The 19827-nt window shown below is 44.5% G+C and overlaps 1 protein-coding gene across 1 annotated transcript in view; it reads left to right on the top strand.

Moving 5' to 3' along the window:
- Nucleotides 1-6929: 6929 nt before the first annotated feature.
- The window catches only part of PGBD5 (piggyBac transposable element derived 5), a 72170-nt gene continuing 59272 nt past the window's right edge, over nucleotides 6930-19827 (top strand). Inside the window, exon 1 of the mRNA XM_065834776.2 lies at nucleotides 6930-7617. Within this exon, the coding sequence (XP_065690848.2) occupies nucleotides 6933-7617 (685 nt within the window). The 5' untranslated portion in view covers nucleotides 6930-6932. The remainder of the gene's footprint in view (nucleotides 7618-19827) is intronic.

Below are 19827 nucleotides of genomic sequence, written 5' to 3'. Positions count from 1 at the left end.
CATTTTGGCAACTGCCAGATGGGATACTGGATTTCCTGGTGGCTTCAAAGGACATTTTAGAAAAAGATGCTAAAAACCAGAATGGAAAGGAAAGGAAAGGAAAGGAAAGGAAAGGAAAGGAAAGGAAAGGAAAGGAAAGGAAAGGAAAGGAAAGGAAAGGAAAGGAAAGGAAAGGAAAGGAAAGGAAAGGAAAGGAAAGGAAAGGAAAGGAAAGGAAAGGAAAGGAAACCAATGTTAGATAGCAAGGATAAGCAACTCGAGGAACTGGTTTTGGGCATAGTGGCTTTTCTACCCATTTATGGGTTGTTTTCTGTCTCCAAGAAAAAGTATTCACAATGTTAGTGCATCTTTGGGGCCGCTTTTCAAGAGCATCTTATACTTATTTTATGATATCATTATTGTAAACTTTAATGGTTTATTAATACTATTGGTTAATGATTTGTTAATTATCAAATATTAATTATCAATGATGAATGTTGATAATATTTAATTATATTACCATTCTACATCTTTCTTGGAAAGATAAATTTACAAGCTGATACACAAAAAGCATAAGCAAATTCTGTAGCTGAAGAACTGTCCAGTTGGAGCTGCAATGAGAAGAACAGATGCAGGTGTAGCCTGTAGAGCAAATAGACAGAATATGCCTGTACCCTTTCACTCAGGCAGGCAGACAGGCAGACACCTGACTTGGCAGCTGAATTATCCTTCTAGGAAGGTCTATAGAAGGTGAACTTGGAAATCTGCAGACCAGTGGCGATAAAGCAAGGATGGCCATGGCAAAGCAAATGCTATGAAACACAGCAAATGAGGAGCCAACCTGGACCAGATCCTGGTCTCTAATCACCTCCTTCATGTGTTGTCACAGCATGGCTTTCTCCAAAAAAGCTTTTATGCTTTTACTGACCTAACAAGCAAATAGAATAAGACCTGGAATTATCATTCGCAGCAAACAGGGTTGTGGATGGTAGAAAGGCAGGTGTGTTTTAATGTGCCATTTGCACAGTAAGGAGTTACCTGTTATTACAGCCCTGACTGTGAGTTGTAGGTCCTGAGGACCAAAGTTTCTGTCATTAGCTGTGTGTGTCATGCCCTGCAAACTTAATCATCCTGTAATGTGTTAATAGAAATAACTAGCTAAACAAAGAGCCTCCAGATGCTACTCCAGGGACTTCCTAGGTTCTACTCAAAAGCTGAACGTGATTTACAAAGTAGGGGACACAAGCTGTTATAGAACATTGACTTTATGACTGCAGCCTTTTACAGCACTGCCATGAGGCTCTGCCTTACTTATCAGATCTTTCTATGAAGTGTGTACACATGGGGTCAGCCCTTCAAAAAGCACATTTCAAAACTGCGTGGTTTTTCAATGGAAAAATAAGTGCAGCATTAGAGTACTCTGGTTTTTAAGAGACAGCACAGTTCTGTGCTTCTGGCCTACTGGATATAGCTTCTGCTCAATGAACGCACCAGAGGGCAAGACAGGCCTTTTGCAGACTGTTGCAGCATACTCTCTGGACCCTCCATGAATTATTGATGAAACAGCCAATCTTCAATGCATGCATGAGCAATAAACCTTATATTTCCCTTTGGAGCTTAGGTGAGAGTTGTTCATAATACAGCTTTTGCTAAAAATGTAACGCACATGCACAGAACATGGTTTTCAAAGGCTCTTAAGCCAAACAAATCAAAAGTCTTAATCACTGAAATACTCAAATTTCCCTGCTAAATTTTAAATTTCAGCCCACATCTGTTTCAGTGTTAGAAGAGTCAAAAATCACCTGTCCCTTTTATAATAAGAAAAAAATCTATTTGCTCCTTTTCTCTCAATTGAAAACAGCAACTTGCTATTTTCCTTGAGCTTTGAGTTAACATCATATTTGGGCAATATAAAATATCAATCCAAAAAACAGAGGGATCAAACACTACTAAGAAGCTGAAAACCAGAAAGCAAAAAGAAAATTTCTAGACAAGTGTTGTTATTGTTGTGAACATCCCATATGCTGTAAATACCTGATGAGTTTAAAAGAAAAATACCTCCATCTATTATTAATGTAACTTCCAAGAGGAGAACTGTAGGGAGGAGGAGAAAGAGCTCCACAACTCCCTACATGAAATAAGTGTATTATACAGGGCAGTGCAGTAGCAAATCAAGCCCTGTGGAACTGCTTTTCCCTGTGCCATGCAGCCAGGCCTGATACAGAAGCCTTGATTGCAGAGCACGGAGAGCAATGTAACATGACTGGTTGTAGCTGTATTGATTTCTTCCCTGTAAAGTTGGGACATCACATGGTGACATGCTGAGAAACAGCCTGATCCACGATCTCTCCCAGGGATGGGACAGCTGCTCCCTGCCTCTCCTCAGGGGCTTGGGACCAAACCATACACCGGCTCCAAGTCATCGCTGTTTTCAGTCTTGATGAAGCCTTTTTCCCAAGTTTTCCTGTTCATCTGAGCCAGTGCAATAGTGGAAGATAGAACTGGAGCTTATTGACCTCACACTGGACGAACAAGTTGACTCTGACTCTACAGACTCCTTTTGGGAGGGCATTGAGATGGAAGGCAGTTTGAAATTCAGATTCTGGGCTGCACTTTCAGAACAGGGGATTAGAAAATTATAATTTTGTAACCTGATTAAATATTATTCCATCTTGATTTACTTGTGCTGTGAAAGGACTAGGCACACACCAGGGCTTAGGAGGTCTACAAACTGTGAAATCAACAGGAAGTGAGGAAGCTTAGGCAGGAGACAGAAATGTCAATATTCTGTTGGATCTGGGACAAGGTTTGACAGTGTAAACTACTGTGCAAAGATGGCACAAGACTGTTCCTAAAAGAGCTTAATGTTTAAATATGAAGAGTAAGTTACTGAGAAGGGAGAAATTCAGGACTTTTCACTACAGGCACAATGCCTCTCTTTTCTTATCCTATTAAGTTTTAAAACCCATCACATTGCATGTTGGTTTAACAGACCTGCTCAAACCAGCCACAATCCTTTTCTTGTAGTATGTGTGTCTTCAGCAAGAGATTTCCTGAAACACGTGGAATAGCAGTACAAGAAAAACCCTGACACATTTCTAGCTATCTTTAAATACTGTAAAGGGAAGTGGGTAAGAAGGAGTTAGAAATCTATGATTTGCCATCTTTCAGTGGTTCAGTTTGTCAGCAAGAGCTCTTCAGACAACCCACAGTCAATTTATGGGAGCTACAGAACCACCAAAGCAGACAAAAGTGAAAATGAAGTGCTCTTCCTCAGCAACCCAACTTAGAAACTAAATAAGGGCCCAATCCCACCCCCAGCAGAGACCCTACTGATCAAGGCAATGGGATTATGGAACCTTTGACTGCAATGGAAGGACAAGGTTTGAAACTCTGCAAAGTGAATACAAAGGACCATCTGACCACTAGTGCAGACGCTGCTCAGTGGGCTCTCCTATGCATGATGTGGTCCAACATGCCTCTTCCTCAAAATATTTTATCACTTGGTTGAAAGTTTAAGGAATAAGCCACTGACAGTTGGCCACTGGGGCTGCAAGGTAAGTGTTAAAGACTTCAGCGAAGGATGAAGGATGAGAGGCTCAGGCCTATCATAGTCTTAACCTTGAAGTTTATCAGGTTCAGACTGAGTGTACAGAAGGCATCATTGCTGTTACAATAAAAACAGAAAAATTCAAGGAAAAAATAAAGCAACAATAAACATTTTCTCTGTAGGCAAATTAAAAGTTGATCCACAGGTTGCTATGGATACAAAAGTCTGCTTACTCTAGTATTGTTTTCTAGCAGCTAAACACAAGTATAAGTAATTAAGGAGAAAACACAGCTATGCTTATAATGTTCTATTAGGTTCATATAATTAGTTCTTTCAACTGCAAACCACCACTGGTGACATTTTTCTTGATTGTTCATAAAAACTCAGTGGCCTGATGAGACCATTTTCAGAACCACTTGCACTGTCTCTGCCTCTCCACAATGATTTGGGATCAAATGACTACTAGCAAGTCACACATGGCATTTTTCACAATGCAGCACCTTCATTTTGGGTTACAGTAATCCAGTTAACAGTTTGTATGGCTTGTCTGAAAGGAACACATGCACAGCTATGAGTTAGACCATAAGGCAAGCCAAAATCCTAGGCACACAGCCCTGTGTGGGAGACTGTATGGTTCTGTCTCAGAAAAGTGACCTTATCCTCCCATGCATGCATGAGAGACTAAAGCAGTCTCTCTGCTTGTGGGACAGGCAGAAAAGCTACTTTTCTTTGTACAAAATGGGGAAAGTTCCACTAACAAAAGGCCGATGAGTGTGCATGGCAGGAGAGTCCATCTTTGAAACATGACATTGGATTGGTAACTGCAAGGCTCAGTCCTGCCTCTCTCTCTGCTGATATGGTCTCTCCCCAGAGATCTCGTGTCCAGAATTCCCTTCAAAAAAATGGAAGCTGTAGTTCTGACATCTGGCACACCATTAGGTAGGAAGGTCCTGGCAGTGTGTCTCAGACAGCTGCAATGGGAGTCAGCTTTTGGAGTGAAGTGTGCAGGAGTTGGGAGAATTTGTCTTTGCTGCAACCAGCAGCTAGAGAAGTCTGGGTGGGTCTCTTCAGTGTCTGCACTGTTTCCATTAATATTTTTCCAGGAGCCCACTCTGATAAAACTTCTTTTTCTGTCCCAGACTTCAGAGCAGTATTTCCCACTGTTGTGTTTCACTGAAAAATAGCAAGTTTAAAGACGTTTCAGTGTCTATGGACACTTCCATAGAACCTGGATGCTGAAGTGAATTCTACATCACCTGGATGGAGAAGTCCATCCATCCACAAACCAAACGTTTATTTCAATGGCTCTAGTACAATGAAAGTCTCAACATCTATAAAGTTTTTTTTTTTTTTTCAGTCTTAAAAAACATTTTGTGAGAAGGTTGACACAGGCCACCACTATTTTTTGTTTCCAAGGGACTTCATATAAACCAGATAACATTTGTGAAGAGTAATCTGTGGTTTTCTACATGCCAGCCCAGCAAATGAGATTCATGAGGTTCAGGCTGGTCACTTATCATTACCAGCAAGAATAATTCTGCAAGTCCACTTATGCTTTCCTATCAGTGTATTCTGAAGACACAGAGTGGCATGAATGAGATTAAAAGGATAGTTTGGCCTACAGAGCTGTGATTTCTGGTGAGCAGGGAGACGAAACAAACGCAGTGTGATGCCCAAGTTACAGGCTAAGTCGGGAGAGACTGCAGCTAAAAAAAAAAAAAAAAAAAAAAAAGAAAAAGAAAAGGAATATAAACTTAGTAATTTTTTCATATAATAACAAGACACAAGATTTTTCAGAGTAGAAATGTAGTTTAAATCTCACCCCTCAAATTACACTGAGCTTTTATGTTTGCTTAAGGATGCACAGGAGATGGATTCTTTTCTCTTCTCTGGATTTGGCTGTATGCACTACATAGAACTTTAAAGTTTTAATGAAGTAATGGTAATTTAAAAATTTCTGCATAGAACATAAGCTTAGTCTTTTAAATACCTACACAGTCCAGTTTTTATCATATTCCAGATTGTGCTACAGTCCTTGAGAGCCATCAGAAGGACATTAAGTTTTGTTTTTTAAAGACAGAAACATTCAGTATTATAAAATCTGTTGCATCAAAAAATGCAAATGATGTCCCCACCCTCAGCTGCATAAAATCAATCCACAGAATCCGATTGCTGTTTATTTTGAAAGCACTGCTGTGAAAGGGTAGACTTGATAGCTGCTATCGCTGTCGGCGAGAAGGGAGGCAGGGACTGTCTTCTTAATGAGTGTTTGTACAGTAACCAGCACAGTGGGATGCCAATAGTAATAATAATAAACCTTGATCAGAGATTTCAAATATTCCTGTAACATCAGACAGACTGCTTTGACTGCTGTACAACAAGGTGCTTCAGCTAATGTACGAAATCCTTAGATTGCTCCAGGGATACTTCTGAATCATGTTTAACTAACCCAATCAGGGCACTTATCTCATTTTTCTTTTGCTACCATATTGCTTTTAAATCAGTGGCACTTTTGGAAGAATGGTTACTTCACACCATACTTGCCTGACAAACCAAACCACAACCTGCGGTGTGCTCAGTGCTGCGTCCAGCAATGGACAGGACCACGCGTGTCACCCCAGGCCCGTGCAAAGCCTCTCCAGCGCCTGAGCTGGGTGGCAGGTTCAGCAGCCAGCAAGCACCTGGCTGGTGGGGCCCAGGTGCCAAGTGTCCTGCAGTCCTGTGCTCCAGCACCTTTGCTTCAAGGGCCGCCCCAGTGCTGCAGCTCTGTGCCCTATTTTAGGGCAGTGACATCAGGGCTCTGACTGCCATGTCCCTGTTCCTACTGCCCTGCCTGCTGTGAAGCCATGACGAGTTGGTGTGGCACTAGCCACGCCGTTGAGACCCCGACCCACCCGGGCCCCGCTTCAGCGCCTTTTTCCTCCCTGGGGAGGCCCCGACTGCGGAGCATTCCGCATCCAGCCCCCCGCGGCGGCCCCTTGCCCGCGGGAGCCCTTCAACTCCCTCCCACACACCGGTCGCTACTGAGGGGCCTGCAGGCACCGACGCCAGCGCCCGTGCTTCTGCCCTCTCCGGCTTCAGCACCCCGGCCGGGCGGACAGCTCCGGCCGGGGCCGGGGCCGGGGCCGGGGCCGGGGCCGGGGCCGGGGCCGGGGCCGGGGCCGGGGCCGGGGCCGGGGCCGGGGCCGGGGCCGGGGCCGGGGCCGGGGCCGGGGCCGAGCGCGGCTCAGGGACCCCCCTTCCGGCGGTGGCGCGCAGCAGCGACCCCGCCGCAGCCGGTGCTGTAGTTTTAAATGGGTGGAGCGGCGGCGAGCGGCGGGGCGGACGGTGGGCGGCCCGCGCCGGCCCGCGGCGCCCATATAACCCCACCTCCCGGGCCTGGAGTGCCGCGGTAATTGGCTGGATGTGGTACTTGGAGATGTTGAGCTGGCTCCTTCCCCCCATGTCCCTGCACACACACAGGGGCGGGTGGTGCGGGCGGGAGCGGGAGGCAGGGCTCAGCCCCGGCGGTGGTGGGGCTTCCCCCATTCCCTGTTTGCCCGCCACCGTGCCCGAGACGTTCCTGCTGCTGGGCTGCTGCCTGCGGCCGCAGGACCCGGCCGAGCCGGGCCGAGGGGAGCGCGGGCGGCTGCTGGCAGCGGCCGAGATGATGGCGGAGGGCGGCGGCGGGCCGGCGCGGAGGAAGGCGCTGTCGCTGCTGGAGGCGGCCCGCTCCCGCTACGAGAGCCTGCAAATCTCCGACGACGTCTTCGGGGAGTCGGGCCAGGATAGCAGCGGGAACCCCTTCTACAGCACCTCGGCCGACTCCCGCTCCGCCGCCTCTTCCCAGGACGAGGAGGACGACGAGGAGGACGAGGGGCGCCCTGAAGGGCCGAGCCCGCGGGGCAGGGTGGCCCGGCGCCGCGTCCCCAGGGCGGCGGCCACCCCGGCGGAGCGGCGGCGGCAGCGGCAGGTCGGCGGCGACGGCAGCTGCGCTGTCCCGGGCGGCCTCGGCCCTATGGAAGAGGAGGAGGAGGAGGAAGCGGAGAAGGGGGGCTGGACCCGGTCGCTGCGAGACGTCCCACCCCCTCACTTCAAGGATGGCAGCGGTACGGCGGATAGCGGGCTGCCGGGGCAGGGAGCGGTGGAGCCGGGCGGCTTCGGGCGGCCCTTGGGAGCAGGGGTGCCAGGAGCGCGGCGCCGAGGCCTGGGTCGCGGCGCAGCCGTGCCCGGCAGTGCCGGGAAGGGAAGCCCCTGCGGGCCCGGCTGACGGCCTGGGCTGGTGCCCGGCCCGTGGCTTCGGGGGAGACGGCAGGTGCCTCCTGCGCGGTGCCCTCCCGGGAACAGCCCTGCTGTCAGATCGCTGGTGTCCAGGGCCGGTCGCGCTGGTGCGGGGAGAGCGTGGCCCAGGCAGTGAGCGGGCGGGCGAGGGGAGGCCGCGTCTGCTTAGTCACCGGCGTGCCCTCCCGGCGCTGTAGCGGTGCCCCGAGCGCCAGCAGCTCCGAGGATGCCGGCGGGGAGCGGGCGGGATCTCCTCGGAGCAGAGTGTGCTGCGCAGCACCCGTGTTTGGCGGTGCTCTGGTGTGGCAGGTGGCTCCTCGTGCCTGCTTACAGGTGGGGAAAGTGCGGATCTGGGCTGTGTAGGTGACCTGCTGTGCAGAAGGGCTCTGGAAATGGGACTGGGATTCCCTCTGGCTGCAAGGCTTTCTGTGCAGCTGTCCCTAACCTTAACCCTTCTTGCATGGCTTTTGGCCAGAGTGAAGTTGAAGAGAGTGATGAACTGACATGACACGACATTCAGCAGCGGTGCACAGCATTGAGATATCCATGGACTGGCTTGTGTAGCAAGTTGCACCACTGATTTTCCACCAGAGCTGTTATATCTGTCCACAGACATCAACACCCAAGTTAACTGTGTAGCCGTGAGGCTTTGCTAAGAAAAACTAATTGTTAGGAAGAGCTGGGATGTGAAATAAAACATTTCCATCTCAGAACAGGATGTGATGATTACTGTCATCTTCAGCTGAGCTGATGGCTTGCCTGTCTTAATGTTGCTTGTCTTCACTGTTGATGTGTGGTTTGGTTTAGGTTGTTTTGGTTGGTTTTTTTTTTTGTGTATTTTTGTGTGTATAGAGTTTAATTCCTTCATTTTGCTATGAAAATATAAATGCAGAAGACTGCTGCTAGCAGTGGGACAGGTAGAAATCAATTTGAGGAAGGAGCTTGTGGGGAAGTAAGGTGGAGGTAGCACTGGAGCCCAGTTCTGTCTTGCTTCTGACAGTTGTGCAAATAGAAGTTGCATTTACCTCTAGAAATAGCTAGACACTGTAAAATATTTAAATATCATTCTGACGTGACTCTTTAAAGAACTCTGCAAGTTTTATTGATGATTCTTATTCATAAGTGTATCTAAGATTGAGTTCTGGACTATAGGCTTCATGCTATTTCAGCATTAATTATCACTTAATTTCTCTGCCTTTGCTGGCTTATGCCTTTGTATATTTTCCTTTATACCTTAATACCATTTTAATATAGAGAGAAGTGGGATTAGTGTTTTAATGCTGGTTTGGAAAATAATTAAGTCGATGACCTATTAATTCAGGAATTCATATTTCCTTTGAAATAAAGGAGTCTGGTTTATGGCTGTCAGAAATAGATGCAGATGTCTCTTGAGGAAGGTGTATGGGTATTGCTGTGAATATTTCCTCCTTGTAATAGCTGGAGAAGAGATTGCTGCTGCTCTTTCATTCTGTTGATGATGACAGATGCTACATGCTGTTCATAGCATGGTGATTTGGTTTGGCTGAAGTTCATTTAGTGTTATGCTTTGATATGTGTGAAACATGTACCCTCTGTCATGTTTTTTTTTGACCACTCAAATTCTAAGCATTGTATAATATATAACTAAGCTCCTCTAATTCTAGTTGGCAGATCATCTGGTTTTAGGCCACACATATATCATAATTGGAGTTGTGCAAAGCATACTTGTACTGGCACCATTGTACTTCATTGGACACTGTTCTGACCAAAGAGTTCAGATCCATAAACACTGAGGAAGAGGTCTCCACTGAGGTGCAGGCAGCTGTCCCTTGCAGTGACAGCACATCTTTCAGTCACTAATGGACTACGAGGGTTGGTCAGACACAGAGCACTAATAAAATTGTATTCTCAGTTCAGATGTGTTGGATGTGAGAATGCTTTCTTGGAAGTCTCTGAGCTTAGAAGGAAGAGACCTTCATGAGACTGAGGTAAAACTTATACTAGGGTAGCATGAAAACTTCCAAGTGCAGCATTTTGGTCAAAATCTCAAGACAGGAATCCTAGTGACAATACTTTTCATCATCTGATGCCAGAAAACAAATGTCCTTGTGGACTGAAGAGACTTCAGCTACATCAGTGCTGGAAAGAAATTATTGAATCAGACTAGGATCAAACCAAGTATCACGCCATTTGGCTTGGGAGACTGCCCCTTCATGAAAGGGAAAGTGCAGAGGAGAAAAAGATTTAAGTTAGTTAATAAGAATGACTTAAAGCTCCTAAGAAAAAACTGAAAAGCCACTTATGAAACTCTTGTGGTCTTTTGGTCTTTTTAATTAGAAGTAGGAAATATTATCACTTCCTTTTTTTTTTTTTTCCCTAGAAGTAAGTTACTGAATACTGTCTTTTCCTTGCCACCTTCTATATTATACCAATGTCTTAAAAATTATTGTATCCATCCCTAGAATTAGTCCTGATCACAGACAGGCTAGCTGATACTTCATCTCTAAAATATCCCAGAGGCCCAGGTGTGCTGAGGGGTGCTGGCAGTGTTAGATGGTTCAGTATGGCCTCAATCTGTAGTCAGTCACTGCCTGTGTTCATGGTGATGCCTGCCTTGCCCATGTGGCAGGTTCTGACGAAACTGGAAAGGTCTGGATTGACTTGTGTATCGAAAGACAAGTGACTACTGGATGGTATCACTACACAACGCTGTGCTGCTTGTGTCCATGACTTTGTTTTCTGCCCCTTTTTAAGGGATCTCCAGTTACTGTTGTTTCTGTTGCATTTAATAAAAATAGTGAGTGTTTAGACTGCCCAAAGGGAGTGGGGGACCAAACATGAATAGCTTTAGTTGACTTCCTTTGTGGAAATCTAAAATAGCTGTTAACTTTTTAACATGGAGGTTAGAACAGATGGCTTGCTGGCACTTCATGTTATTTCCAGTTAAGCTACTCTGAGAAATCATTCTCTTTAGTTGCTGAGAAAAATCCCAACCATATTGCGATGCCCTGATTTTTTAAACTGATAACTAGTGGCTCTGTGTAGTTCTGATTAAAATAGGTTGAGGAAATGGGAGCTCAAGTGCCTGTCACAAATAGCAAAGCAGTAACATGAGTTCTGAGGTACTGGGATATGATCAGTGTGTAGGAAGTCTTGCAGGCAGTTGGTGAAATGCTTTCCCTTCACAGAGATTACCTGGCTACGGCAGGTTTGTGGCTTGCTCAACGTGTGTGATGATGGTATTCATAATTGAATATTGGATCCAGGCATGATTTTTGCATCTCCCTTCTCTCCAAAACTTCGCTGTGAGGGGGAAGCAGAATTGATTTGTTGGGAAGTGAACCTACAAATAGATAGACTTCTAGGAAAGGAGGTCTGACCTCTGCCCAAACAGTACTTTGATTCTGGAAGGAGGGGTTGGTGGAGTTGCTCTGGCTTCCCTTCCTCTGAGGCCAGGACAGAGGCAGTTGTGGCAGTGCAGAAAGAATAAGAGAATGAATTGCTGCTGGGATAGGGAGAGCAAAATGGAAATGAAGAGAGTTGAGTGAGCAACTGTTATTACTTTAGTGACAAGCTAGTAAGTGCCAGTATCTCAGTGCAAACCCTTGATTGCTGGTTGCTTCTGCCTCTGACTTAATGGGTGTGCTCTTCTTTCCTTCAAGAATGGGGTGGCTCTGGGTGGTGCTTTCCCTTATTAGCTCAATAATCTGGCCAGGAGATGTTCTGTAACGCACAGAGCTGCTATTGGTTCTGGTCTTTCTTTGTGGAGGATCTTAGAAGGTGCAAATATCCTTGTATTGCTGCAGCTTGATATTCCTGAGTTGGGGTAGCTGGCATTCTCTTTCTAGGGTCCAATGCTTCCTATATCCATATAGTTCAATAACCAGAAAACTAGACCTCAGATGTAAGAGCACTTCCTATTGTTAGGGATAATATTTTACCATGGCAGCAATAGCAGAGAAGTCTGAGCAAAAGTTAATGCTGAAGTCCTCAAAACTACAGCCAATTGGTGATTCTGTTTTCTTAATTTTCTATGCCCTCCAAACTGTGTCCTTAAACCTAGAACTGAGGACAAAGTGTTAAGAATATTCCTTGCTAAAAGAGCATAGCAGCTCCTCTTCAGGCTAGATTTAGAGAGTGTAACTAGCTTTTTGTGGATTTCGAGACTATTTATTTGAAACACTAAATGTGCTCTAAGTTACCATCTTTGAAGAACATGCTCCAGTAGAACAGCATGCTCTCAGGGAGAAGCTGCATAGATCATGTCTAGTAATCAGGCTTTCCTTGTCATCTTGAAGAGATTTAAATGAACATTTGAAGCTTTTTTTTTAAATGAGAACGTTCCTTTCAAAAAAGACCAGGTTATGTGAAACAGTCATTTATTCTGTCATGGCTCCATATGAGAGATGATCTGCACAAGGGAGGGTATGTTATGTGACAGATGAAATGAGTCTGCATGTTCCAACTAAACTCCAGGAAGCAAGGCACAGCTTTTAATTCCAGGTTGTGACTACCCTCACAGTAAAAAAAGGTTTTTCTTATATTTAATAACTGTCTGTTTGCATGTCAGCTGATAAGACTTCGCTCTTGCTTGAATTTTTTTCAGTAGCGTTATTTTATGAGTGTTAAATAAGCAAAATTAATTTAGTTTCTTCAAGTCAGTCTCCAGTGAATCATACAATACAATACATATTGACAAAGCATGGAGTTGTTAATTTGACTTGTATTCTATATATTTTTAGCAGAGCTAAACAATTCAGTTAATGTTAAATAGTCAAAGGAGAGGAAAGTGATACAGGTAAGGGGAGAAAGGCTGTTAGCTGTGATTAGAATGGCTATAATCATAACTGGGCAGAGAGTGTAGGGGGAGATCCAATGCACATGCTGTTCCCAAGAGTGTGGAAACGGGAGATGGCAAGGCAGCATTCCAGCAGCAGGGCGGCTGGAGGAAGAGCACTTGGGTCAGGCTGGGTCACCATCTCACAGTGGTGGTGATCTTGATTCAAGTCCTGAGTCAAATCTGAAGGCTTTAGTCTTGTTAGATTGAGGTCAGTACTCAAAGACTCCAGAGGTGGAAGAAAAGCTATGAAAGCTGTTTAGTTGCTTATGACAGATTCTGCTTCAGAAATATCTGGGTCAAATTCTCTGACTGTAAGTGGATAAAGTGCTGCTGATGTGACTTGTTCTTGCTTACTTATGTCATCAGAGAAATTAGCCGCTTTTGCCTTGCACAACCATGGAAAATACTGGAAAAAAACTGCCTGTCTATAGAACCTGTTCTTCCATTCTAAGTAGAAATGACTTACCTTCCTAGAAGTGTTGTGATGTTGTCATGATGCATCACAAAGATGTACACTGCTACTTTTCGGATTGTTTATAGGATGACTTAAATGTTCGATGTTTTGTTAAATAAGTGAATTATGCAAAGGTTTAATATCTGAATACATGTTAAGAAATCTAAGTGAGCTCTTCAGGTGGTTTTACTGGATTTAGAGCACATTTTCCCGCTTCCATCATCACTGAAGTGTTGCAAGTGACATGGCAGCCTTATTGATTCTAAAATTTAGTGCAACTTAGCTATCTGTGTTCCTTTCCTCCTTTTGCGTATACCTCTGCAATTGAACATGCATTTGGGGAATAACCCAGTGTTGATGAACCTCATTGAGAAAGCTGTTCTACTCTGCTTTTATATGGAGAACTAGTTTTGGTCAGTACTTAAACATTAAAGCCGATAAGCACTGCAGATCAAGGTCTTTTCCACACACACCATCTAGCCTTTTACAGAGAAAAAGCATATTTACTCCTAGATCTGTCACTGCATCAAATGAGTCTTTTCCCCTTGCACCTATTGATGGGGTCATTTAAAAGAAGTAGATTAGTTCCTACAGGTACTCTTGTCCTTTTGTCAACATCACAGAAACAGTACAGCAAATAATTTCATCATCTGCATACCTCCAAGTCAACCTGGAGAGGAAATTAACTTCCTTGCTGAGTCTAACGAGGATGTTAATAGTGGAGTTGACTTGCTAATTTTGTACAGACTGCTAGGTCACAGGAAGCTGTCCAGAATGCTGTAGACTAAAAAGAAGCTGGAAATTTCTCTCAGGTGTGCTTATTCATGTGAGCGTTTTGTTTCCCTCCCATGCTCAAGCCTTCAAAATTTTGAAGAAGTTGGATTTAGCAGTTTGGAGATACTAGGTGCTTCCCAAAGGGAAGGTAATAATGGATACAATGACACATCTTGTCTAGAGGTCAGTGTAATATGACTCCTAAGATACCACATCCTTTTGAATACTGCCAAGAATTGGGCATTTTATTAGGAAGCAAAACAGATGGACTCAAAAGGAGTGCATGGCTGAGACAAACACATGAGAATACTAGCATTTGATGTCTTGCTTCCTTGTGGCAAGGCATCCTTTCTAGGAGCTTATCCAAGTTCCCACTTCATATTCCTTAAAGAACAGGATGTTAATCAGTCACTGGCTCTATCTGAACATGAACAGACACATAACTGAGTGCATCTTTGAAAAACAATGCCAGAACTCCTTGATTGAGAGACTGCAGGGAAAAAGGCTTGGAAGGCTCCTTACCTTATTTTGATTCTGTATAAATTACTCCTGGATTATCTCCTGAATTTCTCTGAAGACAACTGATATTAACAGTGCATGATATTATAGAAAACATGCTTTCAATTCTGCTTTCTTGGACAGCATGAGGGACTCGCATGACCTGTACTGACAAACTATATTTGCCATTTAAAAGGACAAAGAACAAAACCAAGCAACTTCTATTCAGCAAGCAATACAAAGCTGTAGCTGTGCAGTTGAAAACTGGGCAAACTGAAGTGTAGTCAATGATGCACACTGTAAGGATGCAAAAATCATGTCTGAGAGGGATACATAGGAGACACTGAAACAAAGAATATCTTGTACATCTATATGGACTGGGGGAATTAGCTGTGTATTGGACAGGAAGATTACTGGACTGAGATAAAACATACCGTGAGCCCATCAGTGGTCACAAATTGAAGTGTTAGGAGGGGCAGGTCCTGTCTGACCAACCTGATTTCCTTTTATGATCAGGTGACCCACCTAGTGGATGAGGGGAAAGCTGTAGACGTGGTCTGTCTAGACTTCAGCAAAGCCTTTGACACTGTCTCCCGTAATATACTCCTTCAAAAGCTGATAGCCCGTGGCTTGGACAAGTGCACTCTCTGCTGGGTTAAGAACTGGCTGGAGGGCCGGGCCCAGAGAGTACTGGTGAATGGGGCTGCAGTTTAGGCTGGATATTAGGAAGAAGTTCTTTACGGAGAGAGTGATCAGGCATTGAAATGGCCTGCCCAGGGAGGTGGTGGACTCACCGTCCCTGGAGGTTTTTAAACTGAGATTGGACATGGCTCTTAGTGCCATGATCTAGTAAATGGACTGAAGTTGGACCAAGGGTTGGACTTGATGATCTCTGAGGTCTTTTCCAACCTAGCCAATTCTGTGATTCTGTGATTCTGTTATTTCTGGTGAAGAAAAAGCAGAAAAAAAGACTTAAAGCAGCTGCTGTTAAAAGTGTGACTCATTTCTGATTACATATGTCAGAGAAGTGGGTGTGTATAGAAGATTAAATTGGAGGGAAAAATGAGAATATCTTTATTTCTGTAAGTTATTTACAAAATTCACTGTTGTGGAAAGTCTGACTATCTAGTATGTATAATCATCTCTGCTTTTTTTGGAAGGTAGATACTGGCTAACTTCCCAGTGGGTAGCTCTTGTAGGTGTGCAGTCTGGGGTCAGCGTTTGGCTGTTCCCATTGATGTCACTGTGCTGTCTGCTGCTGGGTGCACCCTACTGATACAGACATTGAACAACGGTAATCTTGTCAGTTCACGCCCTGAAAAACTACTTGGAAGAGGTTACATGTATTGAAACTCATGCATGTATGCACTTGTGCATATGGCTTGTGGCATTTGTGATGGGGATCTAGGATTACTTACTCTGCCCCAGTACTGGGAAAACAGTTCAGCTGGACTGAAAGGCAAGAAAGAGGCGGTCAGTCTTCCCCAGAGGACAGGGTGCTGGCTCACTTGCTGCAGCAGCCTGGCAAAAATGAACTACCTTTGGTTTGGGGCAAGAAATTCCCAAGATGATCTTGAAAAATGTAAGATGCTCTTACATCTGTCATGTTGGATATGTTGCATTATTAATATAAATACATAGGTGGATATAAATTCTTCTTTTGTATTTCAAAGGGCTTTGCTGGACTGTGTTCTTGAATGGGATTACTAAATGAGAAGATCTGCTAAAACTGAAGACTTTCCCCAATTTCCTGGGGTTTGTAGTTATTCCTTACTTGTCCTATTATGTAGTAAAATACAGTGTCTGAAGGTTTATACTTGTGAAGTCTGCATTAATTCCCTCTCATCATTGTCTTTGAGATTAAAAGAAATTAAGCACTAAGACTTTGCGTGTCTTTGAGTGATCTGTAGCTATTTTCATGGTGCTAACATTGCTGCAAATAATCACAGCCCTTTCTTTTAAGGGTAAGGGAAGGAGGTGGCTTTCAGCACATCACGAATCTCCCCCATTGGGAAAAGAATTATGAGTTTTGGAGTAAATGACATCTTGCTTTTTCCACTTGATGGGGTTGTACTTGATAAATAACGAATGACCCTTTCAAAAAAAGACCTTTCTTCATCTGCTTCTGTACTTCTGGGTGGTGACTCACACTTAAACTGACATCAGTGATAGTCTAAAACAGCTTGTCAAACTTCTACAGCAGCCCCCTGTCACTGTGCCCTGTGGAGTCAGAGGGCTCCTCATGGGGGACTGTCAGAGCAGGGCTTGGTGGATGGGGCCTGTCCTACCACCCCAGCCAGGACAATTGCAGCCGAGGGCACTGAGGCAGCTCTGGGCACCAGGCATCTCCCTGGGAACAGGCTGAGGCTGGGTCAGGATTTGAGCCTGGCTCAGCCACAGCCATGGCTGGGCAGGGCTGTGGGGAGCTGGAGCCTGGCCCTGCTGGGGCAGGGGCTGACGGTCCTGGGGGTTGATGTGAGGCCCTGGGCTGTGAGGCAGGGGCAATCAGGCATGGTGGTGCCCCTGGGGCACTGGCAGCAGCTCCTTGAAACAACCAAAAACACTGGCAAAAAGCCATGACTTTCTGTAATGCCTTTTCTACAAAAAAAGGTGTTGAGAAGGAATATGGCAGTGCTTGTTTGGGTCGCTTTTGTAGCCCACTTCCCAAGGGCTCTGGGCTCTCTGTACCTTGTTCCTACAGCTCTGGCTGTTGGTTGCCAGCCCTCCCCTCAGCCATGGAGAACCTCACTGCTATCACAAAGCGATGGGGAAATAGCGCTGTCTTCTTGTTACCTTTCTATTTCATAGGTGCCCTGCGAGTTCCTTCTGGTTCAAATTACTTTGAGTGTTCATTTCTCATGTGTAAAACAAGGTACCATCTGGTAGTAGTTTTGGCACCTGGAGTTGTTGTGCATAGTTAGGAGCTATCTGAGCCTTGGGTGGCCCACCATGGTCACTGTGTTCCCCATCAAACTCCTTATTTACTGTACTGAATCAGAGGCAAATTCTTGAGGCAGGAGCCATCTCTGCATTACTAGGTTCAAGTTTCACATTGTGCTTTGTGTTATGCATTGTTCCAACAAACCTTGAAGAGATTAAGATATACAGGGGGACAAGCAGGCAGATGCAGAAGTGCCTGATTGAATAAATACCATCTAGTCCCTGCCAGGTATTCTCAGTAAAATCTTCATAACTGCAAATGTCTGTTTCTGTCTCCAGCTGAATTCGATAAGCTCTGGCCCAGTATCTCAAAAAATGTGTTGCATAAGGATCTGGCAAAAGCTTAAATGTTCTGATGGAAGATTATTTTTTAAAAATTTAATGAGAATTTGAAACTGCCTTCCTGAAAGGAGGTGGACTTACTGAATTCGTTTATTAAACTTTTTGATAACACCAAGTTGGGACTGACTCCATGTACACTGAAGCACAGGCCGAGAATTTGCAAGGTTCTTGACAGCCTGAAATAGCCCAGGAGGAAAGACAAGGGCATGGTGCAAGGAAGAAATGCTTAGTGTGAAGACAGCAGTGACTAACAGCAGAAGTGGAAAATGAAGGGGAAGGGGAAGAACTTGTTTAGATGGAAAAGGAACTGGAGGCCAAAGCTGAACACCAGAAAAATGTGACTCAAGTGTCATGTTGTTGTGAAAATGCAAACGTCCTCCCCAGATATTTAAGCAGAGTACAAGACTTGTGATGAGACTGGCTTGCCATTTACGAGAGAGAATCTGGGTCACCAACTGAGGTGAGAAGCAAATACTCAAATGTGAAGAGAAAGGACTGAGAAGCAGAAAATCCACTAACTGGACCACCATTCAATATTCTGTTGGTTTTGATTTTTTTTTTAAGCTAAGTGGTCATATGGATAAGTAAGGGCAGTTATAGGAAAGGGAATTATCTGCCTTACCTGCTGTGAAAACTGAATCTAAAGAATAACACGTATAAATTGAATTGGTAGATAATTAAATCAGATGTGATCTAAACTCTCAGACAGTGCAGTGCTGCAGAAGACATGAGATGTGTCACTGGAAACCTGAGAACAAGTGGCACTAAGCCTGCTGTACTAGGCTGACATCCAGTATGTGTGCTGAATGGGGACAGAGGCCTGGACTAAAGGACTTCCTGAGTTCCCTTCCAGCACTATTCTCCTCTGGTTTAGATTGGTTAAAATACATACAAACAATAGGGACGCTGTTTAGTGGTAAGTTGTACTTTGGAGTGCTATGTGAACGACTTGATACTTGCATCTCCTGCCTCAGATTTGGGAGCAGGGAAGAAGCTGTGTTAGCTTGTGGGAAGGAGCTGTGTGCTCACAGAAGGCCTCCTGAGCCATTAAGGTGAAACTCCTACCTTCCCTTGGCCATGGTAAAGTGGCTTAGGCACATTTGACTGTTAGGGTATTGTTCTCACCCTCACTTCTATGGTAATGATTTGTGTGTCCATGAATCTTGTATCTATACTCAAATGACTAATTCTGAGCCTCCTTCAGTGTGTTAAAAATGCTAATCTTCATATACCAGTGATGCCTGATAAAATACCACCCAAATACTTGTGAGATTAGCAGAGGCGCTTAGTTACTGCATCATCCAGTGGTGCCTAGGTTTGTATTTGCCTTTGTCCATGACTTCTTGAGGTATGAAGAGCCATCTTGCAGCTGAATGCCAACACAAACCTCTGTAGACTATGAGGATGGGTATGTGGAGGAAGAAGAGCACAGGTCTGGAATAGGCCTGGCTAAGTCATAGTCCAGATGCCTGCAGTAAACGATTCTATGATTCTATGTCTCAACAAGAAAGGACAACAGAATGTTTACTCCACGTTTCTGCAGTTCATGGGCTGGGTATCAGACAACTGTTTCTTCACTTCTTTGTGAGCATTGCAAAATTATTTCATCTTGCAAAGAGTACTGTTGGCACTTAGGTCTTCTCTTTTTCCAATATTTACCTCAGGTATATTTAAGATATTTGCTGACTTTTTTTTTTTTTCTTTTATTTCTTCTCCCAGGCTAGAAATGAGAGAGTAACAGGTTTCTTGACAATCCTCCCTTGCAAGAATACACCTATATTACTTGTGCTGGCTTTCCCAACTTAGAATCAACTCTTTGTTGGCAGATTGCACAGTGTTCCAAGATTCATAGCTCCTTGTTCAGAGGTACTAATATTTCATTATCTTTACTAAAGATAATTGAAAAACTGCCTAATGCTACCTAGAAAAGCACTGGTTTAGAAGTCAGTTGTGTATAATTTTTCTGCAGAATAAGAGATTGTCTCTGATTTGAGCAGATAATTAGAGAAAAAACTTTCATTATTGATCTGTAAGATTTATTTTGGCCAACAAATCCCACCGCTATCTAGTAGGATGATCAGCCCAGCATTGGCTGTAAGTGTCTTGGTAATACACTCTATTCTAGTTCCATGTTCTAGTATAAAATGAAAGAATTTATTTCCCAAAGACACCTGCCTTCATCCAGACAACTCTTCTCAGTCAAGGAGCTGG

Source organism: Patagioenas fasciata, chromosome 3 (genome assembly GCF_037038585.1).
Source record: "Patagioenas fasciata isolate bPatFas1 chromosome 3, bPatFas1.hap1, whole genome shotgun sequence".
Classification (NCBI taxonomy): domain Eukaryota; kingdom Metazoa; phylum Chordata; class Aves; order Columbiformes; family Columbidae; genus Patagioenas; species Patagioenas fasciata.
Note: the sequence above shows the minus strand (reverse complement) of the source record. Positions and strands in the feature narration are given on the sequence as shown.